Raw genomic sequence first — 19,151 nt, 5'->3', positions numbered from 1 at the left:
ACTGTCATAGGTTTATTTATATTGTCTTTGGGAAGACTAAAGCTTTCCCCCCTTCATTTCTTTTTCTTAAGGTTTTATGAAACACTAGAGATAGGGGACATTGAGGTGGTTCAGTGGATTGAGTGCGAGGCCTATAGATAGGAGGTCTTGTGTTCAAACACGACCTCAAATATTGCTTCACTTTGTGACCTTGGGCAAGTCACTTAACCCCAATTGCCTAGCTCTTAGTGCTCTTCTGACTTAGAACTGACATTTAGTATTGATTCTGAGATAAAAGGTTAGAATTAAAAAAAAAAAACAACCCACAAAACTCAACTGGAAATAGCTGGTAGATAGAGATCTGAACTTGGAGTCAGGAAGACCCAAGTTCAAATATAGTTTCAGACACTAGCTAGGTGAACCTGGGTAGTTCTTTTAACTTTGTTTTAGTTTCCTCAATTGTTAAATGAAAATAATAATACCACCTATGTCATAAGATTATGAGGATCAAGTGAAATAATATTTGTAAAATACTTAGCACAGTACCTGGCATATATAGTAGGCCCTTAATCAATGCAATTTCCCTCTCTTCCTTCCCTCTCTCCCTCCCTCCCTTCCTTTTATTTCAGAGAATAAATTGGCACATTTTAAATTGAGATAATGAACCAGATGTGCCTCATTATGATACTAGTTGGTTCATCGTTGGTTTTGGTATAATCTATACCCCCAGTGGTAGGCTGAGTAGAACTATTGAAACCTATGAAATTGTATTCCCAGTGCCATTGATGCATACATAGTACAGTTTCTGTGTTGTGAGAATTTATTTTTCATATACTGTAATAATTTCTATAAGAGAAAATTGCTGTACATTTCTCTGGAATATGGATCAGAGATACCATCTAGTCTTCTCCTTTTACATTTTCTTTGTCCTTGGGAATCCCAAGGAATGCCTTCCTTTTAACAGAATTTGGTTAATAAATGAAGGGGAAATGAGTTTTTCCAGTCTACGTGCAAAACTTTACCTGTTTGTTTGGGGAAGGGCTGAGGGTCTAATGAACCACCTAGTACCAGTTAAAGATGTCTTGGGATGGTTGGGGGGGGGGAACTGAATAATGACCTCCTAAAAATCTTTATTAGGTGGTCTGACCCAGCTGAGGGGGGTCACTGGTATAAGAGACAACTATGGACTTATATCACTTTATCAGTAATGATTCTGGCCTAACCAATAAACCTGATATAGTCAATAAACATATGTTCTTATCCAAAAATCAGTTTTGAGATAATTTTAATCATAACAGTGTAGTGACTTTTTCTTTCATTGTTCTTTTTTGATTTAGGATCTGCCTGTTGAAGAGGTAGATCAAGATCTGATTGAAGATGGTCAGTGGGAGGAAATTCTGAAGAAACCTTGCCCAACACAATATAGTTCTATCAAAGAGGAAGATGTAAGATTAATATTTATGATTACCTTAATTTTAGACCAGAGTTTACCTTCTAAGAAAGCTATTCAAGTAAGGTAACATTACAGGTTTTAATAATATTGAACCATGGTTACATGTGTAATGAGTTTTAAAGAATTGTTTATTCAGCGTTTATGAAAGATGATAGCCATAGAAATTAAATTCTTTAAGAGTTGACAAAGAATGATCTAAAGAGTTTGTGGGAGGGGGCAGAGTTTTTTGTTTTTTTTTAGTTAGGAGTTAGAAGAACTTCCTTTTGGTGGGGGGAATTTCTTTTGTTGATGTTAATCTTTGTAGACTGACTAACTTAATAGACTCAGGTAAGTTGCTTAGCAATAAGAGGTAAAGTGACTGGCCTTTATTTACACAGAGCCATCAAATGTCAGAGGCAGAATGTGAATTTTGGGGTCTTCCTTACTCTTAGTCTGGCCCTCTCTCCATCGTGACTCTCCAAATAATATAACAATGCACCCATGACCTGAATCAGCAGTATTTTTGTAGGCAGATATAGTGCCATTACTTGCCCTTTTGTTTTTGATACTTCTGCATGAAGTCAGTTCTTCATTTAGAGAATTAATTTAATTTAACTAACGATGTCCAAAGAGGAGATGAAGCAGAATGTCCTCTCATATCCCCATGGGAGAAATTAAAAGCCAATGTGAAGCCTTTATGCATTCACTTAGGTTAAACCTTAGACCACAGATAAACATTGAACTACTTTCTTTCTTCAGAATAAATCCATTTATTCATTTGTTAAATACATATTCATGCTTCCTCCCTAGATTAGTGCATTGGTATCAAACTGAAATAGAAATGGATTTTTGGTAGCCACATATTGACTTAGAAAAACATAAATTGGGACCAGTTAGGTGCTTCAGTGGATTGAGAACCAGGCTTAGAAATGGGAGGTCCTAGGTTGAAATCTTATCCTCTAGACACTTCCTAGCTGTGTGCCCCTGGGCAAGTCACTTAACCCTCTAAATAAATCAACAAACATTTATTAAATACCTGATGGGTTACTAGGAACCATACTGGGTGCTTGGTATATAAGTACAAAGAATAAAACAATCTTCACTCATGGCAACATTCTAATGAAGGAGAAAGTAAATACATATAAAATATACACTATGGATTAAAATCGATGAAATAGAAATATATACAAAGAAGCTTGTAGTTTGAAAGAGAGGTTACTAGCAGTTAGGGCAAGCCAAAGAGGCTTCATACAGAAAATGGTCCTTAAACTTCCAACTTAAAGGAAAAGAAGGAGTCTGTGTGGTAAAGGTACTGATGCATTACATAAGGCATATGGGATATATAGTGCAGTCATGGAGACAGGATAGAAGAGTGTGAGAAACAGAGACAAGACTAGTTTAGCCAGGTCACAATGGGTTGGGGAGTCAGGAGGCAGGAAAGAGGCTGGAAAGACAGACTCTCACTTCAGGTCTTGCCTCTGATACATATTTTCTATGTAACAGACTGTTACTTTTTGATATCCCTGGAAATTCTGTAAGTGTAAAGTTGCAGACAGATTGCTAGCCTGCATCTATAGGAAGTTTCTATTCTAGGACTTCCCCCACATCGATGAAATCACTAGTCACTACATATAAATACACATACACACATTTACTATATGGTAATGACTGATCTTTTTTTTTTTTTAAAGAAACACATCAGAACTTAATCTATCCACTTAAATGTTGTCCCTATTATTCATCTTAGTCTGCCACATACAATGAGGCTGCCATTGAAATATTTTTGAAGCTTTCTTTTTGAAATTTGTCTCTCAGAGATCTGGTGTATTCTTCTGAGTAGAGGGAAATGGTCTGCATTTTGAGGTAGGAAACATTTTTGGAAATGAAAGGTATTTGAAACCAAATCGTAACTTATCAAGCTAGTAACAGATTTTTGGGTTAAAGCTGATGTTGAAGTATCTCTGATAAAAGTCTAATTTCTTAAACATATAAAGAATTAAGTAAAATTTTTAAGAATACAAGTCACTCCCTAATTGATAAATGGTCAAAGGATATGAACAGGCAATTTTCAGAAGAAGAAATAAAAGCTATCTATAATCATGAAAAAAAATGCTCTCAATCACTATTGTTTAGAGAAATGCAAATAAAAACAACTCTGAGGTACCACCTCACACCTATCAGGTTAGCTAATATGATAGAAAAGAAAAATGATAAATTTTGGAGATGATGTGGGAAAATTGGGACACTATGCACTGTTGGTGGAGTTATGAACTAGCCTAGCCATTTTGGGGAACAATTTGGAACTGTGTCCAAAGGGCCATAAACCTATATCCTTTGATACAGAAATACCACTACAAAGTATATATCTTAAACAGATTTTTTTAAAGGGGAGGAAAGGGCTTTTTTGTACAAAAATATTTATAGCAGCTCTTTTTGTGTTGGCAAGAATTGGGAACTGAGAGAATGCCCATCAACTGGGGAATGGCTGAGCAAGTTGTGGTATGAAATTTTAATAGAATACTATTGTGCTATAAGAAATAATGAGCAGGATGATTTCAGAATAACTTGGAAAGACTTGGCTGAACTGATGCAAGTGAAGTAAGCAGAACTTTGAGAACATTGTACATAGTAATAGTAATATTGTACAATGATCAACTCATAATGTGACTTCAGTTATTCAGATAGGTTTTTTCCCAGTGATTACAAGTTAGTGAGACTTTCCTACATAATGAAACTGATGAGTACTTTTAATTAGCCTTTTAAAGTATCATATCAGAAAGAGTACTTTTTCAATTTCAGTGAGAAGAAAAATAAATTTTGTAATTTAATGTAGTTAGGTTTATAATTATGATTTTATTTCCTAAAACTGAGTCTTTTCCTTGGTGTTTTTCAGCTTGTTGTATGGGTTGATCCTGTGGACGGTACCAAGGAATACACTGAAGGTTAGCCTCTTATTTACAGTTCTTTATGATAATACACACGAATAATAGAGCCTATTTCCAGTTCCTTTATATGAAAGGCAAGTGTCACAGATCTTGTACCTTCCCTAAGACAGACATTGCATCCATACTTTTCCTTAACTAACTAACCCTTCCTGGACTCCCCAGCTACTTTCAACCATTGCATATTAAACCTCTTTACTCCCCTTTCAGATTATATTTCTATCTGTATCTTACTCTCCATATTCTCAGGCAGTTAAGTGGCACTGGAGTCAGGAAGACTTAAATTAAAATCCAGCCTCAGACACTAGCTGTATAACTCTAAGCAAGCCACTGAACCTTTGTCTGCCTCAGTTTCTTCATCTGTAAAAATGGGGAAAATAATAGCACCTACATCCCTGGGTTGTTGTAAGGATCAAATGAGATAATTGTAAAATATTTTCCAAAACTTAAAGAACTGTATAAATGCTATTTCTTATATCATATGCTAGCTACCCTTTTAGAAATAAATTTTAGTTATATAGCCAGCATTTTTTCCCTTCTGATGTTCTCCTTAGTGTTTGAGTCAGAAGAATTAAAGATTCAAGAAATTAAGCTAAAACTTGCTCCTACCTATAGAAAGAAATTGAATGTCAGAGATTTGACCTGCATTCCATGGATATTTTTCCTCTATTTCCATGTTTGAAGGAGAGGATACATATTTCTTGAATCATTTCCATGTCTCATAGCTAAAGCAGAACTTTTTTCCCCCTGAAGTCTTAAAAACATCATATAATCAATTTCTATTAGGTGTGATCATATTACATAAATGTGAATCATTATTTTAATATCCAAACTTTTCTTTTTTTTTTTAAACCCTTACCTTCCATCTTGGAATCAATACTGAGTATTGGTTCCAAGGCAGAAGAGTGGTAAGGGCTAGGCAATGGGGGTCAAGTGACTTGCCCAGGGTCACACAGCTGGGAATTGTTTGAGGCCAGATTTGAACCTGGGACCTCTCAAGTCTCTAGGACTGGCTCTCAATCTACTGAGCTACCCAGCTGCCCCCCCAAACTTTTCTAAAGGAAACTCTAATTATAATTGGAATCGCCATCAAATATGGAGAACTTATCTGTAATTAGTTAAGGAGATCATTTGTTTGTTCATTAAATTATATAGGGAAAGTTGTAAACTTTAATAATATAGGACAGGGATGTTACTCGGGGACAGAGTATAATATAAAGCATAAAGATGACTTATGGCTAGTTCATTCAGTTATTTAAAAGAGAGATGTCAAACTTTAAGGCAATCTAGAAAATGAGAGCTGTTGAGAACCAGATTAAAATGTAATTGAGAAGTGTTTAACAAAATAAATAAAAATACTATATAAATACAACATAGATAATGTTAATTTCTGGTTTTCTAAGCTAATACAAAGCCCACAATGATTTATTTCTATTTGAGTTTGACATACTGATTTAGAATATGGTAATAATGAGACTAAGTCTAGTTCTCTTGCAGAGAGTTTCTGTTTTCTTCAGCCAGTAACCTGAAATTCATACCTTTGGCCAAGAAAGATTGAATTAACAGAGTCTTAGGCACCAGCCTTGCAAATGACTAGTTCACAGGCTATTGGGTACTAAGCCCCACATTCACCACCCAGTTGTGACAACTTCTTCCCTTGTACAGATATCTCTTCCACATTGTAGATTTTCCTATCATACTTTCAATATATTGGGGGTTGGCATAAGAAATTAAATGGAAATTTTGTAGACCTCCCAGATGATATGTAAAGGTCAGCAGATGTCACACAAAAAGTTTAGAAACTCAGAAATGCATAAAATACTTGCATAGTATTATATAATTAATACCAATATATTTTATCTTTTAATACCACAAATATATTTAATTTCTTTTACTGTAAACACCTTATAAAAGAAAAAGGAAAAATTCAGACTTCTAGTACAAAGGGAGGGCAAAATATTTTACAACATATTTCCAGATTTTGGGGGCACTATTCCCCTAACTCCAAAGTTGTGGAAGAGATATTTGGTAGTTAGGGCTGTAGTGGTTTTTGGTTGGTTTTTAGTTTGTAAGTGGTTTTTCCATTTCTGACATAACTCCAATTCTCTGGCAGTGCTGGATAGTCCCATTCTGGAGAACTTGGTCTTGTCATGATATTTGAAGACCTGGTTCAGATATTGTCAGTAAAAGATCCAGTTGCCATCATTCCTGAGGCAAAAGAAATCTCAAGATGATGATTTTTGCCATAAGGCTAAGTTGAAGAACCCAGAGAAGACATTACCACCAATTATTGGACCTAGATCATCTTACTGTCTTAGAACTTCCCACTTAATTTTATCTTCACTCCTCTTCTTAATACTGGTTATTCAAGAAACATATATACTTTGAGCAAAAAGTAGGTAAACATCAGGAAACCCTCCAGTTTCCTTCTTCATAATCTCCCTACTTCCGGATCTCATTGGTGCCTTAGTTCAATTTAATGAGCATTTACTAAGTACTTAATATGTATGAAGTACTCTACTATGTGCTGGGAATTAGAAATGCCCTTCAGGAGCTTCTACTCTAATGGGAGATATAACCGTAGTACAATAATAAACATGTTGCCAACAACACTGTGATAAATGAGAAGTGATTCAGACAAAATGAAATAAGGAATTTTAGGATGGTGATGTCAGATTTCACTGGAGGAGTAATTAAGAAAAGCTTCCAGGTAAAAGTTTACCTGAATGCAGCAGGACTGAAATAATGGAAAAATGTGATTGCTGAGCCACCAGGAGTGGTGTTTTTTGTGAGAAAGGGAAGTGGGGGTCATGGGAGCCAATATGGTTTTATCAGGAGGGGGTCATGTTAGGCTAACCTTTTTTGTTTTTTGATAGGGTTAATAAACTGGTAAATCAATGGAATGCCACAGAATAGCATACATTGGGGCATCTATTGACACTGTACTAGGCTCTGGGAATGCAAAGGGAAAAATGTAACAGCTTATATTCAGAAATAATAATATTTCTGTTTTACCATATGTGGAGTCTGCATGCCACTATGTTGGATTTGACAGATATCAGGAAGTTTTCAGCCCTGTCATAGATACATTCACTGGCAAGAACATAGGCCTTTCTATTGTGAACATCAGATCAATAAATAGCAGCCTCAGTGCTCATCAGCACCATCACCCACTGATCACCAATGCATGTCTCCTCCTTATTCCTCTCAATCTTCTTGGATCACTTCTCTCCTGATGCCAGTTCCTGGTCCACATTGCCAACACTTGGAGTTGCTTCTTCCATGGAGGGTCTAGAACTCTCCACTGCCGGAACAGACTCATATACCATGTGGCTTAGAGAAAAGACAGTTAAAATTGGAAAGTCCCTGGGATTGAATTCAGTCTCTTCTACTTATTTCCTGTATCACCATAAGGAAGTTACTAATCCTTTTTGAGCCTCACATAAAATGTAGGGGTTGAGTTAACCTTGATGTGAACTATTGGTGACACCTAAGACTCCTTTGACAAAACTGCAGCCCTACAAAATTAGCAGCATTGCCTTTATAGGAAATCTGCAGGGGATATGTTGGGGAGGTACTCTTTGGGAAGTGGAAAAAATTGTGACATTTTCTTTGTATGTATTAGTGAATATACTGTTTACACATTGATCTTAATGAATATATACTAAATTGGAGGCCACATGAAATAATTCAAGAAAATAATGGAAAAATGACTCATTTATACACAGGTCTTCTGGACAATGTAACAGTTCTTATTGGGATTGCTTATGAAGGAAAAGCAATAGCAGGAGTTATTAACCAACCTTACTACAACTATCAGGTATAATATATTAATACAGATGTATTTCATTTGTTTTGTAACAAATTTTGTAAATTTCTGTTGTGCTGGGCATGTAAAGGAGCCATCTGAGACTTAGTCCAACTTTTGTCCTTGATGCCTTTCTTTTTAACAATTTTACTAACAATTTGGATTTTTTAAATTGATGACTTATCTGATTGACAACAGAAAGTTTGGAAGGATTCCCAAATATATTGAATGACAAATATTAGAATATGACAGCTTATTCAGACATCACATTCATTGTTTTTTACAGCATAGTAATGACATTGTTTGCTTAGCTATACCCCAAAGAGCATCTACTTTGTTTCTAGTTCTTTGTTAGTATTTTTTAAAATGTTGCTATAAATGTTTTGAGATATATGGGACCTTTCTGTCTTTGATATCTTTGGGGTATTACATATATAGCAGTGGAATTAGAATACTTTTGTTAATTTGGATACCTTACTTTTAAGAGGAGCTAGGAATGTGTTAAAGAAGTAATGTACTAGGATCAAGGAATAATATGAGTCATTTTGTTTTGAGTAATATTTAATAATCATTGCCAGATTGTATTTGCTCAATTTGTTGAACTGGCATAATTCTTGTCAATTTGGATGAAAACAGCATGCTACTGTGGAAAAAGAGGTAGATTTAGGTAGACCTGGGTTCAAAGCCCACTTCTAACACTTATTAAATGTGTGACCAAGGGACAGTTACCTGATTTCTAGCCTCAGTTTCTTCATCTGTAAAATTGTGATGATATCTGGTAGTATATACTTCACAGAGTTATTGTGAGGATCAAATGAATTAATGTATGTAAAGTACTTTACAGATCTTTAAGTGCTATGTTACCTATAGTAATAATAATGACCTTTTTACAGAGACTGGAAAGAGAAAGCACAGTTTTGTTTTCATTATTTGGTAATTCCAAAGATGAAGTACAGCATTCTAAAACTATAAGTTTTAAGTGAAGGAACTGAGAGAAAAGAACCCTGATTAGGCAAAAAAGGAAAACCAGTAATTAGAAGCCCATCATCATATGATCTTATATGCCTAATTAGGAGTAGACATTTCCCCCCTTCAAAAAGTACATCTTTTGTGTTACCCTGCCATTATAACACTTCATAGGATTGTTGCAGGATATTTGTTTCTCAGTGCCTTTTGTGGTTGATTTTTATTTCCTTTCAGTAAAAGCATGTATTTCTTAGAAATATCACAGTAAAGTGCCAATTCAAATTGTGATACGTTTAGGATGCCTTTTAATGTTTGTAGTTATATTTAGTTATATGTATATATATGTAGTTATATGTATATATACATATATGTATATATATGTATATATATTTAGGTCCTAGTTGATCACATTGTAAACTAATATTCAGCACTGAAAATTAAAAGGGGATATTGTAATCAGAATTAAAACTAATACATTGGATTATTTATCTCTAAGTCTCTAAGTGATTTGAAGAGATCATTAATTTTCATCATATCTTTTGAAAAGGTTAGAAAAACTAATCCTACCCAAAGAGCAGTGAAAAGAAGTTAGGGGAATATAATAGTGAAGAAAAAGTGAGAAATAAAACTGGAATTTTAGTTCCTGTTAACCAAACAGATATTATACATAAGTTTTTAGCATTGTTGCTACCAGGTGGTGACAGTTATTAAAAGAATTGCTTACTGTATGCATAAGAATCCATTTGTCCTCTTTATTTTTTCTTTCTGTATCTGTCTTATTTTATTATCTCGTTTCCTCTAAAACTATCAATCTTTTTAAATTTTTTTTCTCTCACTTCCTGACGTTGGGCAAGTCATAATCTCTCTTTCTCATCTGTAAAATTAAGGCAGCAACTAAAGGACCAGTAAGGTCCTGACTTATTCTAAAACCTATAATCCAGTGATTTTTCTGATGTTTTTATCTTCAGGTTTGCCTCAGTGGCCTGAAATAGTGCTATTCAGACTCAGCTACAAGCACTTTTTATTTGCTGGTGGCACTCAGGAATGGAGTGGGTAATGAGTCTTAAACTTAGAAGAAGTAGTGAATATCAGAAGCAGAAATGTATTTACAGAAAGTGGAGCCCCTTCATGAACATAACTTTGTGTATGTGGCTCTGTATTAACGTCAATGTATCTCAATTATTGCTAAGAAATCAAAATACCATCTTTCTGCTTCACAAGAATAATTTTGAGATCATTGAGCTAAGATTATGCAAAGGCACTTTAAGCTTTTGAAGTCAATCATTAGAGTAATCAATTACTATTTATTAAGCACCTTCTATGTACTGAGCACTTGGGGATACAAAAAGAGGAAAAAATGTCCCTTGCCCCTCAAAGAGTTCATAATCTAACCAGGAGCTTACAGTCCAATGAAAGAAAGATTTAAGTCCAAGGTTATATCATCTTTATCTTTTTAATCCAGAATGTTAGGGAATAAAACTCTCACCTTAATTCTATCTTCTTGACAGCCTTTAACTGACAGCTTATTCAGCCACAATAGTTGTCCTGTGTAAGATTTAAATTAATATCCAATAACTCCAAGTATTATATTTTGTAAAGTTCATTAATGATCACTTGAAGTAGAAAGAAAATAAACTTAAAAGAAATAGAAATAAAACCTGAGTAAAACTCTCCTTACTCTCACTTCACCTCCACAAACTGTGATCGGGGGAAAGAGAGAGAGGCAGGGTCATACACAAACTTTATCTCTAAAATGTAAGAATGTAACATGAGAATGAAAGTGGGATTCTGGAATATAGAATTCTGAGGAGCAGATCCTAATTACACACCTGCATAATGTGCATGATAGTGAACATTCCTTGAGTAATACTGGTAGTACAGAGGACTGTTCTATCTTTCTTCTCAGTATATTGCAAACCACCTTATTTCTCAAAATAATAGAAAATTTCATGTTATCTAGGAACCATGGTAGTGCTGTGTTAATGTTATATCTTTTCATGTGTAATTATAATAACATGACTAAAGTGAAACATTATACCTTTCACTGACTTTTTTGCTACAGAGGTATTACATATTATTCTTTCATTGATTTGTTTAGGAAGGAAAAGATGCCGTGCTGGGGAGGACAATCTGGGGAGTTTTAGGTTTGGGTGCTTTTGGGTTTCAGCTGAATGAAGTGCCTGATGGGAAACATATAATTACCACAACCCGTTCTCATTCCAACAAGTTGGTAAATGATTGCATTTCTGCTATGAATCCTGATGAAGTTCTCAGAGTGGGAGGAGCAGGAAATAAGGTAATATAATTGATGTTTGTCAGAAAAAAAGACAGAGGAGTTACAAAATGTTGAATTTATTACAATTTTTCTTCTTCGATGTTTTGTTCTATAGAATTAGTCATTTGGTAATGTTCAGACTTACCAATTTGGTATAAATGAGTATTTAATTAAATGTGTGGAAAAGGAATGGGAGTGATAAAATGATGCCAGTAAAGTTAACTCTAAAATGTAAAACAGGATTTTTATCTAGTTTTTTAATTCTAAATTCAAACCCACTAAAACTTTTGATTTTTCTTTCTAATTCTGTTTTTCTAATCATTTGCCTGTGATTAGAAATAACCCTTCTAAGCCAGAAATAAGTTAAAGTGGCCCAGGCGTCCCTAATATTATAGCTAAAGAAAGTTAATAGCAAGTTTTTAGGGTGACTGTAGAAATATTTATTGTTACCTAATTTCAAATTAAAAATAACTTTTGAACATGAATGATTCTGAAAGAAGTAACTGGTAAGAAGTTAAAAAAACTTTTTCTTATATATATGAAGCTTATTTTTACAGAACTATGAACTTATGAATTCATTTTGCTAACAAGGACGTCAAATTGTCCTACTGACTTTATCATGATTCTTGAATGCTTTATTCTCATTTGAGAGTTATACTTTTGAACTGGCTATATTTATTGCTTTGGGTAACTAGATCCAGTTTCCAAGATCTTATAACTTTAAAAAAAATCCTTACAGATCATTCAGCTGATTGAAGGCAAGGCATCTGCTTATGTATTTGCTAGTCCTGGCTGTAAGAAGTGGGATACTTGTGCTCCAGAAGTTATTTTACATGCTGTAGGAGGTGAGTAAGCAAATCCAGAGGTTCTTTTGGATGAGGCAGAAATTGTCTTAAGAATTTGATACGCTAGGGTGCAGCTGGGTGGCTCAGTGGATTGAGAGCCAGGCCCAGAGACAGGAGAGAGTTCCCCGATTCAAATCTGGCCTCAGACACTTCCTAGCTGTTTCTGGCCTCAGACACTTCCTAGCTGTGTGACCCTGAGCAAGTCACTTAACCCCAATTGCTTAGCCCTAACTGCTCTTCTGTCTCAGAACCAATACACAGTATTGATTCTAAGAGGGAAGGTAAGGGTTAAAATTTTTTTTTTGATATGCTATAGTATCAATAATGTTGCATGTATTTTATTAGTAACTTTTGTTTTTTCATAATTTTCAGTTCCCATTGAATCTCAGTATCAATGATGTCCTAGAGAGCCATCCCATACAATAAGTGACTTTTGAAAGATTAAAAAAAAAGTTCAGCAAAAGTAATAAGCAGCATATTTAAAAAGTCTAATGTTCTGTACAGTGTTTAAAACCTCTGGTCTCCCACATATTTAAAGAAGTAAAAGGAGGTATTTTCTCACACTTTTCCTTAGGGCCAAACTTGGTAATTATAATTTCATTTCAGTTTCAGTTGTTACTTAACATGTTCAAATAGCATATCCATTTTTATTTAGACACTAATTGAAAAAAATTTATTACCATATCCTATATTTTGGTATAAATCTGCCAGAAACATTTTTATTTAATTTTAACATTATTTTATATCCCAGTCATTTCTACCTTGGAGAAAGAGCTATCTAAATTAGCATGGCTACTCCATTCCTCCCAACAAGTCTCTCTGTCTCAAGATTTGAGGTAATATTTATAGGAACCAGAAAAGATATTTTAATGTTTTAAAATATAGTTTGGGGTTTAATATTCTAAAACAACAGTCATTACTTACTTCCTTTGTTCTCCAAAAATGAAAAAAAAAATGGTTCAGCTTCCTATGTTCAAAACTGTTCTTAGACCAGGTCAATAAACTTCAGAAGGTGGGGGACACAATAATCTTAACCATCAAATCAAAACAAGAGTTACTTTTTGTTAAAAGGTTGATTTCTATCTTTAATCCTTTTCCTTATGAAAAGCCTTTTTATCTACATTTCTAAAAAGAGGATAGGGGAGGAAGTGTGGAAAAAGCTGTTAGACCAGAGAAATCATTATTTCTTAATATTTTCAATTTTGCTAAAAGAGTTTTTAAATATGTTTCTATTCATTCTTAACAGGCCTTTCTTTGGAAAATTATACATAAGCAGATTTTTCAATTTAATTTTCCCTATTTAACAAAAATGTATTTTAGTTAATTTGTGAAGAGCAGTCTTTCTTGACAGGTTAAATTTTTATCATCATTGTCATCAGTTAGCAAGCATTTATTAAGCTCCAACTCTATCCCTGACACTGTGCTAGGCTCTGGGAATGCAAAGGAAAAAATGAAATAGCTTATATTCTGTTTCACCATATGTGAATTCTGCATGCCACTGTGTTGTATGCAACATAACCTTAATTTAGAGGGATGCTTTCCACCCCATCTAAAAGAATATGGTAAACATATTTTGTTAAGATGCTTTTAAAAATTGTCACTTGGACTATCTTTATTAGTAGTAAACACTACCTCATAAAATCAATTTTTGGGGGCAGCTAAGTGGCTCAGTGGATTGAGACCCAGGCCCAAAGATAGGACATCCTGGGTTCAAATCTGGCCTCAGACACTTTCTAGCTGTATTACTCTGGGCAAGTCACTTCACTCCCATTGCCTAGCCCTTACCACTCTCCTGTCTTGGAACTAATGCACAGTATTGATTCCAAGGTGGAAAGTAAGGGTTTAAAAAAAATAAATTTTTATCACCTAGAATATACTTAAGGCAAACATTTAATATTTTTATTCATCGATTTCATTTAAGATATTCTATTGTATTTCTCATTAGGCTATTTAGTGTTTAATTATATAACATACTACAATTTTATTTTGTGAATTTATTTCAGTGAAACCTATAGTCTCAGATAAATGGACATAAAGTACACAGAGAAAAAACAAATTAAAAAGAAAAAAACAGTGAAATTATGTCAAGGAAAGGTAATAGGAAGTAGAAAGAATGAAGGGAAAGCATCCATATTAATAATAAATTTATTTTTGATAGAGTGGTAATTAAAACTGGATAGAGACTAGGGAGAAGAATTTTATGATACAAACATGGATCAGACTTTAGGAAGATTTTTTAAAAATGAGAACAGAAAATATGTGAATATTCATTTTCTTTGTAATCCTAATTTAAAAGTGATTGATAAATGAATAATAGAGAATGATTATGTTTAAAATAACTACCAGGAAAATAAACCATATGAACAACCATTAAGAGTCCAAGGTGCAGTGAGTTAAGCAAACATTTTAAATGCAATTTCTTTTATTAAAATCATACATTTTCTTATTTGATTAATCTTTTGTTCCTTTTTAAATAATCCTTACTTTCTATCTTAGAACCAATACTGTGTATTGGTGGTCACCCACCTAGGAAGTGTCTGAGGCCAGATTGGAACCTAGCACCTCCTGCCTCTAGGCCTGACTCTCTATCCACTGAGTCACCTAGCTACTCCCTTTTGTTCTTTTTTATTGATATCTTTTGTTTTTACATCAACTACATTTCCTAAAGTATTTTCTCTTCTCCCCTCCCAGAGAAATAATCTTCTTAAACAAGAATGTAAACAGTTCAACAAAGCAGCACTTAGAAAAATCTTGACATAATACAGTGTTCCACACTTATTATATATGTAATATATTACATGTATAGGATTGTAGCACCTAGAATTTTAACCAATAAATAAAATAAGACCATTTCCCCAAGTATAACATAGTTCATTAATAGGGATATTTGAGCTATTAATAAAGGATGGGTATGTCACCCATGGGTCTACATGGAAAGATGCCAGATGGCCATCTTGCATCATTTTTTATACTAAGGATGTGTCTTCCTTCTGATTGACCTGATAATGCATCCTTTGGACCTCCCTGGCAGTCCTAATTGGTAAATATTTTAAAAGAGGAAGTGGACTTAGAGAATTCAACTCCTCTCCCAATACTTCAACACAGGGAAGAACTATTCTTCAGGTGGGTGGATACCAACAACTTCATTAAGTTAAGGAAACTTGGCCAACCTGTCCTTTTCTGGAATGTTGGCTAGTTTATGAAAACTAGCTTCCTCTAGCAATCTTTGATTAGAAAAACACAAGTTGTCTTCATCAGGTTTTTCACTGATTCTTTCCCCTATTGTAGACCAGGTCACCCCAAATCTAGGTGATGTATTTAGCAAGGACAAGAGTATTCTTATTTCTAGATAAAGACCAGAGCTCTCAAAGCTGCCGTTACAACAAAAATGGAGGGACTATGCCCAGTTAAATGCCTTTGGCCCTGGGAGTAATTACCTTAACTTGAGAACTGCCTGGTCTTCAGAGGATGTGGTTTGAGAAAATGAATGAATGCACTTAGAAATAGTGCTAATAAATAACACATTAATTTTAATTAACATTAATTTTAGTTTACTTTAAAATTAGCATTAGTTTTCTTAATTGTTATATAGTTATTATTTATAATATATTGTTATGTTATATTCATCATGTAAATGTACCACCTTATCTCTGAAAAGAGAAAAAAGATTCATGTCATTTTCGGTTTTGAATTTTCAACTGATCTTGTCTACCTGGACAAGATTTCTATTCTTTTTAGAATTTGTTATCCTGGAATTGTTAAGCTCATAATTAAATTGATCTGATAACCATAGGCTTACCTTAACAAAATAATCCTCAAAATCAGGGTTAGGGGATTGTATTAGATGAATTTTAAGACCAATTTCAGCTCTAAAGTTTTATGATCCTCGTTTTTCATTTAATTGAAATCCGATGAAATCAAATAAAACCTAATTCCATTTATAGTTCTGAAGTCAATTCAGATTTTCACTCTTCTAATCATAATTTTTTCTTTTTGTCTCCCTTCCTGTCAAGTTGGGTAACTCCTTTAATTTCATGTTTCTTTGTGTATTACATGCAGAAATTGAAAACAATTCATGCAAGGGGAAAAAACCCTCTTATTCTACCCTAAAATGTAAAGTCTTTGATGAGGGATCAATAATACATTCATTTTTTACTTCTAGGCAAATTGACTGATATTCATGGAAATGCCCTTCAATACCATAAGGAAGTAAAGCATATGAATTCTGCTGGTGTCCTTGCCACATTGAGGAATTATGATTACTATGCAGGCTGTGTTCCAGAGACTGTTAAAAATGCACTTGTACCATGAAAATCATATTATTTGCTTGCCAGTGAAAAATTTGATATTCAACTTAATAAATTTTTAAAATTATGAAAATAGATTTAGTTTTGTTTTTTATCATTATTGATTAATGATACTTTTTGTACACTAAGAGCAGCATAAATAATTAATGAATTCTCTTAAATTTATAGTTCCAGTTTTGAAATGTAAAGCATCAATTTGAAGCTGGTAATCCAGATCCATGAAACAGTCAAATTAGAATCCTAGTGCTCACCTTTGATTTGATACCTAGTGACTCATGGCAGAGTTTTGACCAATATTTGATTATTGTTTTCCCTTTTAACAGTAGGGATAAAAATTAAAGGTTCAGTTTTGGGCACTGATAATATTCTGTCAGAATTTAATTTACGACACAAAGCATAGATATTACAGGAATCTTATTTTGTTGAATGACCTTATGTTTAAAATTATTGTGATTTTAACCATTAGTACTATAAATGTTATATTATTTATGTTGGTGAAATAAAACCTTGATAATAAAATTTCACATTGTTTTTTTTATTACTTGTTGAATTTATTATATGTAAGTATTCCAACTAAATGGCTTGGTTTGATCTGATTTGTTTTTGGTAAAGTTTCTAGGATTTTAAGGACCTTTAAGGAGACATCAATTAAGTGCCTACTATGTGCAAGATTCTTTAATAGCTGCTGGGTATACAAAGACAAAAATGAACCAGCCCTCCTGGAAGTTACATTCTGCTTTGTGACACAACATATGAATAATTCAGTAAATATGAGATAATGTGAGGTCAAGAATAATAAACATTTGGGAGTGAGGAGAGAGGAAAAATATGGAGGCAACATCTGAGTTGAGCCTTGAAAAAAGATAAGAATTCTAAGATGCCAAATGAAGGAGTGCCACCAGCTCCAGACTGTTGCAGAGAGATAGTAAGGTAGCAATAATAAAAACAATAGCTAGTATTTACAAAGTGCTTTAAGTTTTTCTTTTCTTTTAATTTTATAATATTTTATTTGATCATTTCCAAGCATTATTCATTAAAGACAAAGATCATTTTCTTTTCCTCCCCCCCTGCCCCCATAGCCGAGCGTGATTCCACTGGGTATCACATGTGTTCTTGATTCGAACCCATTGCTATGTTGTTAATATTTGCATTAGAATGTTCGTTTAGAGTCTCTTCTCTGTCATGTCCCCTCAACCGCTGTAGTCAGGCAGTTGCTTTTCCTCGGTGTTTCTACTCCCACAGTTTGTCCTCTGCTTATGAGTAGTGTTTTTTCTCCTAGATCCCTGCAGATTATTCAGGGACATTACACCGCCACTAATGGAGAAGTCCATTACATTCGATTATACCACAGTGTATTAGTCTCTGTGTACAATGTTCTCCTGGTTCTGCTCCTCTCGCTCTCCATCACTTCCTGGAGGTCGTTCCAGTCTCCATGGAATTCCTCCACTTTATTATTCCTTTTAGCACAATAGTATTCCATCACCAACATATACCACAATTTGTTCAGCCATTCCCCAATTGATGGGCATCCCCTCGTTTTCCAATTTTTGGCCACCACAAAGAGTGCAGCTATGAATATTCTTGTACAAGTCTTTTTCTCCATTATCTCTTTGGGGTACAGACCCAGCAGTGCTATGGCTGGATCAAAGGGCAGACATTCTTTTGTCGCCCTTTGGGGATAGTTCCAAATTGCCCTCCAGAATGGTTAGATCAATTCACAACTCCACCAGCAATGAATTAATGTCCCTATTTTGCCACAGCTTTAAGTTTTTCAAGGGGTTTTATTTATATCACTTCATTTAATCATCACACCAAACTGAGGTGGGGGGGGCGTAGATGCTATTACTCATTTTTGAGATGAGGAAATAGGCTAAAAGAGGTCAAGTCAGGTCTGAGTCAGTCAATTAGTACATAAGTCCCTATGATGTACTAGACACTGTGCTAAGTACTGAGGATACAAAAAAGAGGCAAAAGACAGTCCCTGCCCTCAAGGAACTTATAATCTAATGAAGACAGCATGCAAACAAGTATATATAAAACATGTTATATACATATTAAATTGGCATGCACCATCATTAACGAAGATTAGGAAAGGCTTCTTAGAGAAGGTGGGACTTCAACTGAGACTCAAAAGAACCTGGGGAAAATAAAAGGTAGAGATAAGGAGGCAGAGCATTTGGGCATGAGGGAAAGTCAATGAAAATATTCTGAGTATTGAGGAACTACTAGGAGGCCAATATCACTGGATTGCAGAGTAGGAGTGTAGAACATAATACTAATGTGAAGGTTATGCAGGTTTTTATAAGCCAAACAGGATGCTGTATTTGATCTTGGAGACTATGGGAGTCAGTGGAGCTCACTGAATGGGAATGACATAAGCTGACATAGTTTGGGAAAATCAGTTTAACAGCCGATTAGGGAATGGACTAGAGTGGGGAAGAGTTGAGTCAGAGAGACCCACCTGCACAGGCATGAGATGATGAGGGTCTGCATTAGGGATGTGGCAGTTATCAGGAGAGTGAAGGGAGTATTGGAGAGATGTTATTTAGGTAGAAACAAACAATTGATTGGATGTGGGCAGGGTTGGTAAAGAGTAA

At 34.4% G+C, this 19,151-nt stretch overlaps 1 protein-coding gene across 4 annotated transcripts in view; it reads left to right on the top strand.

Moving 5' to 3' along the window:
• The window catches only part of BPNT1 (3'(2'), 5'-bisphosphate nucleotidase 1), a 37,970-nt gene extending 20,897 nt beyond the window's left edge, over window positions 1-17,073 (top strand). For all 4 annotated transcript variants that reach the window (XM_056815960.1, XM_056815961.1, XM_016430176.2 and 1 more), the window contains exons 4-9: window positions 1,317-1,424; window positions 4,305-4,353; window positions 8,082-8,173; window positions 11,226-11,423; window positions 12,142-12,247; window positions 16,410-17,073. In XM_056815960.1, coding sequence (XP_056671938.1) covers window positions 1,317-1,424; window positions 4,305-4,353; window positions 8,082-8,173; window positions 11,226-11,423; window positions 12,142-12,247; window positions 16,410-16,558 — 702 coding nt within the window. In that variant the 3' untranslated portion in view covers window positions 16,559-17,073. The remainder of the gene's footprint in view (window positions 1-1,316; window positions 1,425-4,304; window positions 4,354-8,081; window positions 8,174-11,225; window positions 11,424-12,141; window positions 12,248-16,409) is intronic.
• Window positions 17,074-19,151: the final 2,078 nt, after the last annotated feature.

This window comes from Monodelphis domestica, chromosome 2 (assembly GCF_027887165.1).
Source record: "Monodelphis domestica isolate mMonDom1 chromosome 2, mMonDom1.pri, whole genome shotgun sequence".
Lineage (NCBI taxonomy): Eukaryota > Metazoa > Chordata > Mammalia > Didelphimorphia > Didelphidae > Monodelphis > Monodelphis domestica.
Note: the sequence above shows the minus strand (reverse complement) of the source record. Positions and strands in the feature narration are given on the sequence as shown.